The sequence below is a fragment of the Belonocnema kinseyi genome, chromosome 2 (assembly GCF_010883055.1).
Source record: "Belonocnema kinseyi isolate 2016_QV_RU_SX_M_011 chromosome 2, B_treatae_v1, whole genome shotgun sequence".
Taxonomy (NCBI): domain Eukaryota; kingdom Metazoa; phylum Arthropoda; class Insecta; order Hymenoptera; family Cynipidae; genus Belonocnema; species Belonocnema kinseyi.
Genome location: NC_046658.1, coordinates 69,925,201 through 69,937,492, shown reverse-complemented (window position 1 = coordinate 69,937,492; position 12,292 = coordinate 69,925,201). Strand labels below are relative to the sequence as shown.

General features: G+C 37.6%; 1 protein-coding gene across 1 annotated transcript in view; it reads right to left on the bottom strand.

Moving 5' to 3' along the window:
* Nucleotides 1-12,292, bottom strand: part of LOC117168330 (putative gustatory receptor 28b) — a 22,893-nt gene that overhangs the window by 8,746 nt on the left and 1,855 nt on the right. The window contains exons 5-7 of the mRNA XM_033353908.1: nucleotides 5,707-5,775; nucleotides 5,550-5,639; nucleotides 5,400-5,471 (exon numbers count right to left, since the gene is read on the bottom strand). Coding sequence (XP_033209799.1) covers nucleotides 5,406-5,471; nucleotides 5,550-5,639; nucleotides 5,707-5,775 — 225 coding nt within the window. The 3' untranslated portion in view covers nucleotides 5,400-5,405. The remainder of the gene's footprint in view (nucleotides 1-5,399; nucleotides 5,472-5,549; nucleotides 5,640-5,706; nucleotides 5,776-12,292) is intronic.

The window sequence follows — 12,292 nt, the reverse complement described above, 5'->3', positions numbered from 1 at the left end:
GCGCGCAACTCAGTCATTTACAGCGTCTCCTACTATATTCACACGGACATAGCCCTGTCATAGTATTGGAACGCATCTCGTTTCAGATCTGGGATCACTGGTTTGTACCCGGAATATTCTGTTAAACTAATCGTCCTTATCATCAGCGCTCTTGGAGGAGCCAAGCTTTCACTCGCTAATAGCCTAAAAAGCATCCCTGCGTGTAAACAATATGCTAAAACACTTGCGGGATAAATACAGAAGGCGGTAGTCCTTGGGTCGTTCCGTGTTCTTAGGGTGCACGAGGCTTTTGCTGGATCGTCGTATTGATTCCGTTATAGACTGTAACCACCTATCTCACGGTCGTGAGACGGGGTTGTGGCTGAAACTTTACTGCGATTTCGCTGGGAGCGGGTGCAATTTTTCAGATTAGTACCCGCTCCCAGCGAAACCTGTAGTTATCCTTATGACAATTTTTTAATTATATATATATATTTTTGAAATCAGCGACCCCGAAACCCTATATATGTATTTTTCTTGATTTTTGTTATTGGGTTTTCCCCCAAAAACACTGCTTGGAAGCGGTGAAATTGTCATTCTTGTAAAGGTTGCTTGGGGTGAATAGGGGGATGAGGGTGGTCCGTTTAATATAGCTTATATGTTTGCAGGCAAAAATATGTGGTCAGAGTGAATAGCGCAATGTTTAAAATTGGCGAAATCATATTTTTGGGAGATTGCGATTAAGGTATTGATTTGCAAAAAAATGTTTAATTATTAATTGAAGATAATAAAAAGATCTGTAATTTGGTATGTTGCGCATTGAGACTGTTTGGTTTGTTCCCCCAAAAAGTAATACATACCGGAAAAAATGGCAGGTTTGAAAAATCTAGATATTTTTGCGAAAAGTGTATGTACGTCAATTAAAGTGTCTAAAAATATGTGCTTTATCAAACTGAAAGTATATGCAAAATTTGAGCTCGAAATAATAAACAGTTTTCGAGAAAATCTATTTGTTATTTAAAAAGATACTGTTGTTTCGGTGGGGCAGATTTTTATTAAGCTGGTTACAAAGCCATTGCGGTTACAGTCAATCGAAACTTACAAATTAAAAATTATTTTAATATGAAAGTATTTTCTGTAAGTGAATGGGTGGAGGGGTGTTCCTTTTTATACCAATTTTTGCAGTCGTAATTTTCAAGGTATGCAGTAAATGACAGTGAAGTAGACGCTGGCGCTAAAATTGAATTATTGCGTTTAAAATGAAACAATTGGTAATATCTCATTAAAGAATGGACATTTCGAGATGTTTTTTTTATTTCAGCTAATTTTTGCGCTGATTACAAATTTTGTATTAAAGGCACAGAAAAGGGACGTCTAATGGTTGAAAGGTAAGTGCACTTTTAAATATTTTTACTAATTTTACAATTAATTATATAACTCTTTGATGTAATGTAAGCAGTATTTTGTTATCTTGAAGTTTATTCAATAATGTTATGAAAAAATTTCATCCTAAAATCAATTACAATTTATAAGTTTCGATTGATTGCTACTCTGATTGTTTAGGCTGAAAATTACAGAAATTATTCCATTTGTTAACGAGAACAAAACGCAGTATTCTTTTCCAGCCATTTTTAACGTACTTAATGCTCAAAAATCAATAAGCGGCTAAGCGTGCGTGAAACTATAACTATTTAGGATTAAAATTTGTCCACTTTTATGGCTCTGCGATCGACTAAAAAAAATAAATTCCCACCGAAACAACAGAATCTTTTTCATATAACAAATAGCTTTTTCTCAAAAACTATTTATTATTTTAGGCTCACATTTTGCACATATATTTTCAGAGACTTTAACAAATATGCACACACTTTTCGCAAAAATAACTAGATTTTGCAAAACAGCTATTCTTGCCGGTTTTCTCTACTTTTTGAGGGAAAAGATAAAAAATCTCAATGTGCAAAATACCAAATTATAGATATTTTTAATAACTTCAACTAATAATTAAATTTTGTTCGCAAATCAATACCTTGATTGCTTTCTCCCAAAAGCATGATTTCGCCAACTTTGAACTCTGCGCAAATCGATCTGACCAAATATTTTTGGCTGCAAAAATGTAAGCCTTCATCCCAAGCATGACTACAACATTCTGCCATACCTCGTTTTCATTCTAAAATGCGGTAAGACGGCTTTTTCTACTATCGACTTAATGAACTTAAAGAATGAACGTGATGTTAAATCCTTCGTGTAATTATTATCTGGGAATATGTATGTATGCATGTATGTATGTATGTATGTATGTATTTCTGCCATTTTGTCTATCTGCGAGCACGATAACTTGTTTTTTTTTTCTGAATCTGTGAGTTTATTTTTATAAAAGTCACAATGGTTTGAAAGTTTTCATTGACTTTCATCATTACATTTAACTGACCTACGGAATTTAAACAGTAGAGGAATTTTTTGATTCGAGTAAATAGTTTTTTTATTCCGTAAATATTTTATAAATTCTGTTACGTGTTTATCATGAACCATATGTCGCATTTTAGAAATAAATAAATATTTATATCCCTTAATAAATTGTTTATCACAAAGAAATATTTACTTTACCCTAAAATGCACTCAATTAATTCAAAGAATTTTAAGTTCCTTTGGAACGAAGTGACACCACTCGGTATCAGCCCACTCTCAAAGAAAGTCGAGCCAAATCTCAAATATCTTGAGTACGTCTATACAGGCAGCTGATCAACAAATCAAAACTGCTGACTATCAGGCAGCATATTGTTGAGAGAATACGGATACTATCTGACGATAAGAGAAGTCTGGAGTGGAGGGAGAGGTGGATCAGAGAAAATCAACAGTTTCTCTTTGACCCATCTCGACTCTTCGCAGACCCTCCAGTTACTGTTGACCACCCGCCCAAACCAGAGGAGGTCGAAGTATTTTGGAGAGAAGTCTACGAAGTGCAGCATAGACTGGACGAAGACTCAGAAAATATAAATAGCTTCAAGGAGCTGTGTGATTCCCTCATAACACCTGATGAAGAATGCCCACCCATTACTTACCGAGGAGGTGAAAAAAGTATTAAGAGGGATGAAGAACTATTCCGCAACGGGACTAGATTGTATCAAAACCTTCTGGTGGAAGAAGTTTCCTTCAACCCATCAGCATTTGGCCCGTATTTTCACCTTATGTATAACACTGTATAAGATATTCACAGCTATTCTTAATGATAGGATTGTTCGGGCAATTGAACCTGTGTGGCAAGAAATGTATGAGCAACAAGGCTCAAAGAAAGGCGTAGCGGGATGTCGGGAGAACCTGCTTATCGATAAATGTGTCTGCAAAGATATAGCATTCTACCAGCCTGACCTATCGATGGCCTATCGATGACCTTTCAGAGAGATGTCTTTCAGGGCGATACCATGACACTCATGTATTTTACATAAACGATCTTAAGATTTATGCTAAAAACAAAGAGCAACTACATCTTGCTCTAGGGATTGTCGCACGATATACTAAGGAAATTGGAATGGAATTTGGGTTAGACAAATACGCCAAGGTTTATTTGAAGCGAGGAAAACTTAATGCCATCCCTGAAGATCCTGAGCTCATTGATAGAAGCGCTACACGACACCTTTGCGCTGGAGAGACTTACTCATGCCTGGGCGTGCCACAGAGCCGCATTCAGGATGTGGCATTTATAAAGGATACCCTCCGAAGCAGATACAAACGTCTCATCCGGCATATTTGGTCTTCCGAACTGTCGGAGAGGAACAAAGTTTCTACAAAGAAGATGGTTGGCCTCCCGGTAGCACTCTTTTCATTAGGAGTAGTTCCATGGACGAAGAACGAGCTCAGATCCCTTGATATCGGGACAAGAAAGGTTATGCACATGAACAAAAGCATGCATCTTAAGTCTTCTGTTCCGAGACTGTACATCTCACGCTGTCAAAGTAGTCGAGGAATATTGAGTCTTGAATGTCTTCACAACAGGATTATTCTGGGTACAGCACATAGAATCGCAAATGGAAGAGACCCTCTTCTTAAAATTGTCAGGAATCACGAAGAAGTGGGCAAAGGTGCGTTTCTGTTCAAAGCAGCAGTGGAGGCTGATGAGACACTCGGACTTAACTTCAGTATTAGGGGTGAGCAAAATGCATCAAATTTTGTCTATCTCAAGTACTCACTCCTGAAAGCCCGAATTAAGAAAGCACAGGAGAAAAACTTTCGTGAACAGCTTCTCGATAAGAGGATGCACGGTATCTTCCACAGAAATATGGAGGATCAGTTAATGTCGTGTGAGCTAACGTTTGCTTTCCTTCAATTGCCCGGATTGAAGTCTGGTACGGAAGTTTTCATTTTGGCATGCCAAGATGGTGTCATTTCCACCTTAACATACAGTCGCCACATTTTGAGCCAAGACATTCCCGATGATAGCTGCAGGGCGTACCATGCACACTACGAGCATTTAGCTCACATACTCGTACTATCTAGTTGTCCAACTCATGCGGGAACGACCTACAGCCAAAGGCACAATGTGGCACTAAGAGTGCTTTATTACCATATCTGTCACTCTTAGGGCACTAACCTGAATATCGCTTTTCTAAATGCTCATAAGGAAATCGAGTCATCATAGCCAAGGAGAATGAAAAGAAAGAGAGTTATAGAAGCCTTATAAAGAAGTTGCAACGATTGTACCGGGAATATTCTGTTAAATTAATCGTCCTGATCATCGGACACTTGCGGGAAAAATGCAGAAGGCGGTAGTCCTTGAATCACTCCGTGTTCTCAGGGTACACGAAACTTTTTTCGGATCGTCGTATTGATTCCTTTACAGACACTAACCACCTATCTCACGATTGTGAGACGTGGTTGTGGCTGAAATTTTACCGCGATTCCGCTGGGAGCGGGTGCAATTTTTCAGATTAGCACCCGCTCGCAGCAAAAGCCTGCGGTTATCCTTATGACAAATTTTTAATTATATATATAGATTTTTTTAAATCTTTTAAAATATCTTGGAATATTTTTGAATTAGGTTTAAATCTTGTTTAATCACATAAAATGTTCAATAATAATACTTCCAGCTAGGTCAGACGAGAAGCTTTAGGCGTTAGAAATTAGAAATTAGCAATGCGAAACTTTTATAGGGTTCGAACCCCGCGGCGAATAAAAATGTTTATAGCGTGCGATTATGAACAGTGTAGTTATTGTGTACTAGTAAATAATCGTCTTAATTTTATAGAAGTTTGTAACACATTTCGTTGCATAGTTCAACGGAATTTAAAAAAAGACGATTTTAACTTTTATTAAACTACCCATCGTATCCTCTAATATAGGATTAGTTCTATAAAATTTAATGCATATTTTTTGCGTGCAATACTTTCTTATTGAGATGAGAGTATAAAAAGTTTGCAAGTACTTACAATTACTTATCTTTTTATCTCTGGACTAAAATTTATCAGTAAAACGAGATATGTCGTTATTCCTTCCATGAACTGAAACATAAAACTTATATTAGAAATTTTTCTTCTTTTTTTATATATAAACTCGGGTGAAAATAAGTAAATGCTTACCCTTTGAACGAAATGGTAGTCTAAACTTATGAATCTACATAAAGTAAATACCAAGGGCCGTTGGATGAGTTGTAAAGAGAATTGTTCAATCTGGCAATTCAAAAGGAAATTAAATTATTATTCTGACGTAGAGATTTATTTGAGAATCATTTTTTACCTCTTCTTTTAATTCTGCATTTTGAATTGTATTTTTCATTTGGAAAAGAATCTCGCTCGTCCGACGTGACTGTATATAAAGAAAAATTGGTTCGTAAAGCAGGTGACATACGGAAAACTTTGTACATATTTTTAAAAGTGTAGAATGTATTCATGGAATCTAGCACGTTTATCAAAATTTTATAAATCTTGAATGACTTTTAGTGCAAAATTTTAAACTTTTCAATACTAAATGCAAACGAGTTTTGTAATTCTCGATCATTTATTTGTTTCAATGGGTGCGCCCCCCTTGGTGCTCAAGCTATAAAGACTATTGAGCTACATCCGTGTTTATTTTCAAGGCAATGCTCCGAATCCGGCCATCTTCACCTAGTGTTTTTGGATCTCGGTGGGCTTTGTTAGTTCGGCAAATTCCCTAGCAGTCCGCAGAAGGAGATTATAGCCGATTTAGGGTGGACGAAGCGATCCCTCTGAGGGTCACACACGATGTTTGAGCCCGAAGGCTAGTCACCTCGACATGGGGCCTCTACATTGATACTTAACCAGCCTCTTATGAGGAGGTCTACAATTTAAAGTGGGTTACGAACTACCCAATCTCTGATAGAAGTCCATTGAAAAATTTCCATTGTTACCGTGCTCAGGGATCTAATCCCAGTCCTCTTGCACGGAAACCTGACACGCTACCGTCTGTGCCACCGAAGATCTCAATTCTCGATAATAGTGTGGGGAAAAAGGTTTTGTGCTGAGTATAAAAATTTTCAGTAAAACCCGAATTCCGCCCACAATGAATTGCATAAAAGTTGTGAATATTTTTAATTCGATATACAAGAATAATTAAAAATGCCTAGAGTGGAAAATACAGAGAAAAAAACAGTATTGCTGCTCGAACTATAAAGAATTTTAGTTAAGAGAAATACGGGTATGTAGTGTCTCGACCCATACGGTATTGGTAAGACAACTATACTGATTTTTGCAGGACCAATAGTTGTTAGTTTGTAGCACCATAACTTTCGGAAGAATTGCCATATCATGTGTTGTCGCGTCAACGACCTTGTATATTTCGTGAAGCAATATGACGTTTGGGAATACTAGTATTGCTGCTGCAGTTATGAGGACTATCCGGCGGTGTTCGTGCCAGAACTATACTTTTTAGTTCTGAGGACAAAAATATTGTTCTCTCAGCTATATATTTTTTTCCATGTAGTGCGTTGGTATCGCACAAAGGCTAAGAGGTCGATGGGTCTTCCAGGCTATGAAAAGGAAAATGTTTACCTGAATCGAAAGCAATAAACATGAAAAGGAAAGTCTGTTTTTGGGCAAGCAGGTGAAAGAAAAGAAGAGGTCAGTGTGTCGTGACGACGAACCGAGTCAGGTTGTACTAGAGGCATTTAAGGAGGATTAATATTCTTCTATTATTATAAAAGAAAAATGAAAGCTGTTGATTTTCTTAAGTCGATAAAGGAAGAAAAAAAGATGGACGTGGGTTTTCGGACATTCATTGATTTTTTTTGTCCATGAAAAGTTAAGTTTTTTACTGGTGTGAATTTTCTTCTATCTTTATTGTAAGGTGAATTCTTCTGTTTCCCTTTATTTATATTTTTGTTTTTTGTTTAATAGGTGAGTTAACCAATGTAAATGAGTGGAGGTGGGTTCCCACAAAGTCGAACTGGGCAGACGCTGCCTCAAGAAACTCTGGAGACCTTGAGATGTTAATATTAAAATGATTAGAAGGACCCGCTTATTTAAAAGAAGGCCAAGAGAAATGGCCGGAATTGCTGAACACAAGTGTTTTGACTGAATAGAAGGAAGAACCCCGCCCTGAGGGGAAGGTATTCTTCGTTTGGAAGGAAGGATAAACGCGGCCGAAGGAATTGAGATGGGAGTGTAGAAACCAATCATGTTGAATGGTAAACATCCTTACATCCGCCTTCTAGTGGGACTGGATAGTAAATATACGACCAACAGTAAGAACTGTGGGAAACCATTGTCAATGGTGTCGCCTACGCAAAGCAATGTCCCAAGCTCCCAAGATGGGCGAGTTACCTCGAGTAAGATTGGAACATCATCGAAAACCATACTCCTTTGTCGGCATGGATTATTTCGGACCCATAATTGTATCGATTGGTATACGGAGGCGCAAAAAGAAAAGATGGCGCGTAGTGTTTACCTGCCTCACTTCACGAGCTATTTATTTGGAATTGGCAACATCCCTAACAGTAGACTCGGCAATTTTAGCCTTTAGGAAAATGATGAATCGCAGAGGATCCGTGGTGGAGATATATTTTGACAATCGTACGAACTTCAAGGTAGCTGACAGGGAGCTACGTGAGGCCATAAAGGGATTGGACCAAGGAGCTGTTCACAATGAAGCTGCCAAACAAAGAATTAAGTAGAACTTCATCCCTCCAGGAGCGCCACATATGGGAGGAAGTTGGGAGAGACTTGTACGTTCATTGAAAGTATCACTGAAGGCTACCCTGAAGGAAATAGAGCCTAGTGAAGAGGTATTAAGAACATTTTTGGCTGAAGCCGAACATACGATAAATAGTCGACCTTTGACACCTGTTTCCGTTGACCTTAGTGACCAGGAAGCCATAACACCAAATCACATACTACTAGGATCATCATCTAGAGTTGCTGCGCCAGGAAGGTTCAGCGGTGAAGATCTTTGTTATCGGAAACAATGGAGGATATATCAAAGTTTGGCTGATATGTTTTGGTCTTGATGGGTAAGGGAGCATCTGCCTACACTGTTGCCACGATCAACTTGGAACACTGAGGTAACTCCGTTGAAAGTGGGAGACGTGGTATTAGCAGTTGACCCGGGAGCTCCACGAAATATATGTCCGCGCGGTTTGATAGAACGAGTATGCCCAGGATCCGATGGCCGCGTACGCTCGGCTTACGTACGAATGGGAAAAAGGTTGTACAGAAAACCAGCAAGAAAGCTACTACTGCTAGTAGCCAAGTAATTTGGGTACGAAGTTGCTACTCCCGTACCGGGGGGGGGGGGGGGGGGGGGGGGGGGGGGGGTATTGACGAGCCTGATATGTGGGATGATTGTTGTTGCGGCTGAGAGGTCGATGGGTCTTCCAGGCTGTGAAAGAAAAAATGTTTACCTGAATCGAAAGCAATAAACATGAAAAGGAAAGTCAGTTTTTGGGCAAGCAGGTGAAAGAAAAGAAGAGGTCAGTGTGTCGTGACGACGAACCAAGTCAGGTTGTACTAGAAGCATTGCAGGAGGATTAATATTTTTCTATTATTATCAAAGAAAAATGAAAGCTGCTGATTTTTGCAAGTAGATCAATGAAGAAAAAAAGGATGGACGTGGGTTTTCGGACATTCATCGATTTTTTTGTTCATGAAAAGTTAAGTTTTTTACTGGTGTGCATTTTCTTCCATCTTTATTGTAAGATGAATTTGATTTGATTGTTTGTCACGGGGTTGTTCTGCGAAAGTTAAATGCTAAGTGGGTCAAATGAAGGACAGTAGCATTTGGGAAATTGCCCGCCGTTTTTGGCGTCCCTCTGGTGTTCTTGAAGGGAGCCCGGCGGATAACATATACCTCAAGTTGCGTGGGGTCTTACCCCTTATGGGGGTGGTCGTGGTCCTAGTTTCCGGAGCCTATATTTTGTCTAATTTTTCCAAACAAATTAAATTTTTTATTTATTTGTTCACATTTTCACAATCGACCAGGGTGGGGAAGTGAACACTCTGTGGGGGTCGTGTCGCTCTGCTGATTCTCTGTCCACCCCTCGTTAGCTGGAAAAGGTACTGCAAGACAACTTTTTATGTCAATGGCAGGACGGCCTAACTTGAAAAGGTAATGCAAGACAATGTTGTATGTCCACGGCAGGACGGTCTTACATTTATTATATGCTGTCATGGGGGGGGGGGGGGGGGGGGGGGGGGGGGGTAGAGTTTTCGGTGAATCTCTTACATTTACACTACTGCCGAAACTTATCTACATGGCTAACATGAACGGTAATAAAAATTGCTGCTGATTTTAAAACATGATTACTCATTCAAAAAAGAAGTAAGAAAATGTTTTAAGAAACCGTATAAATTTTCACATAAAACGACCCCTAATAGATAGATTTTTGAACTTTTGAAAAAATATACCATGCGAAAAGTTTAAAAAAATTGAAGAGATTCTCGATTTTCGTATCGCGAATTAGATTTACGGCATGATCTAGAAAATTTGTAAATCTGTAAGACTGAACTTTATACCACAGTCTTTAGAGTTTTATCTTTAATTCACACGAATAAAACTTAAAAAATCGAAGGTGCTTCCCGAGATATGACTAAACATGCCCGACCTTGTTCTTTTAAATAGGTAAAAAATATCTATATTAGGCGTTGCTTAACGCGAAATTTAATAAGCTTTCCAACTGTTTTAACAAATTTTCTGGCTTCTTTCTGAACGAGCAATCACGTTTCAAAGTCAGCAATGATTTTTAGCCCCGTCGCACTAAACGTGCAGATAATTTTTGACGGTACTGTATTTATATGTTTATCTTATTAATTAATTGAAGAGCTTAAAAAGAGTATGTGTGTACTAAGCTCTCGGAGTTAATATATAGTACTAAATTTAACGTAATATGCATATTAAATCAAATATATTTTAAGTTGGAAATAATAAACTGAGGTAGTTATCATACAAAATTTCAATGTCAAATGTCAAAGAAATATTCGAGGCTAAAAAAACTAAATATGACTCATGGCATCAAAAAGGTTTTGGGCGGCACTGGTCGTTTCTCACAAGCGGTAACTATTTTTCTGGTTAGTATAGAATACAAATTTCTAATGTATCCACTGAAGGTTCACACTTTCCTTGGACTATTCCCCTATTCCTTTTCACCCCCCCCTGTAAACACCCATACTTAAGGGTGGAAGGGGGATCTAAAATTTATGGTGGATTTCGAGTAAAGCTTCATATTTTCCCAGACTTTTTTGGACATTTTAATAAATTACAGTGTTGTAACTCCAAATTTCTTACTTAGTATTAAAATCTCTCATAAATATTTACAGTAGGAGACTTTCAATTTGTATAATATTTTGGTGCTGGTACAAGAGTCCCAGACTGAGTTTTATACTTTTTATTGGGCAAATTTTTTCCGTGCAGTCACGTACATGAGGAGACTTTTTGCTGAAAAAATGACTAAAATAGGTTGCAATGGAGGGACGAAGGCGATAACTTGTCTATTTTATAACAGTGATAGTAAGTGATATTATTTTAATATGAGATTTTCATATTTGAGGCTAGCAAGTATTAATATTTTCTGTAATAAAATCTAAGGTAGGAAGAATCCATAAAGGATTTATTAAACCATACAACAAGAATAGAAGAAGCTAGCATCTGAAATAACATAAGAGAAGTCATTTTTCTGTAAAGTGTCAAAAATCTGAGAATGTGTCACAAATGTTCCATTTTTTAAATGATAAAAATTGACTTTTTCCACTTTTTTATAGAAATAAATAGCCCTAAAGTACAATTATGAATGGATTTTGATGTTCTGTTATTGAATGATTGAATTGGTCGAAATGGGAATTTGTATTTTTTCACGTGACCTTGTAGCTGGTAGAAAGGCTTAAAGGTCTCATCGGACTATAGATCTGGAAGAGGTGAACCAGAGAGACTGACCACCTCTAGTGTGTCGGCCATAAACTTAGGAGCGGTCCTTTCAGGAGGTAATAGCAAGGCCTCCTGAAATATGGAGGGCGAGATCTCTAATCCTTCTCTTGTTTCATTCCAATTAATTTGGTAATTTTCCTAACAGCTACAAATTACTGATTAAAGTATTAAATATCACAAGAGTTCGCATCTGTCCCTCCACTGCGATGTACAAATAGTAAAAAATATTAAGATTTTTAACCAATAGTGCCTCAGAAGGTTTCTTCCTGTATCAAGTTGGTTTACGCATCAGGAAAAAAGAATCTATTAAATTGAAATGATTGGAAACGTATTATTCAAGAGCAGAGTAGGGTATGATGCCGGTACGGGGCAAGGCGATAATCACAAACTACACCAGTGTTTGTAGATTTTCAGATTAGCTTTCAACACAAAATAGCTTTATTTCTTTTAATAATAATGATGTGATGCGATGCGATTTCTGTTTTAAAACACGTGTCAGAAAAGTAATTATAAAAAAAGCAGTTACAGCATCTTTTGAACTAGTTGAAGTATGAACAAGTCAGGTATTAATAGGCGAAGCATTTTCTTAAACTTATCGTATTAAGATTTGTTTCTATAAAAGTTCTAAATATACCAAAATTAATTCAAGGGTCCGTGGTCTAAACCTGTTACTTAACATTTCAGAAATTTTACGTAGGGAAGGAAAATCGTTGTTATTCTTACAATTTTCAAGATTTTTTTTTTAAATCGTGAAATGTTTTTTTATTGATTTTCTGGATAGAAATAATAACCGTTAGTTTTATAACATTGAAAAAAATGGAACTTTACGAGGGTGGATTGATAAGTTTCTGGCCTGACCAAGAGATGGCGCCACTAGGCCTACCTTGAGGTGGCGTTCTATAGTACCATCCTTAGATAGCGTGTAGCTATAGTTTCAGCCCGATCGCCATGT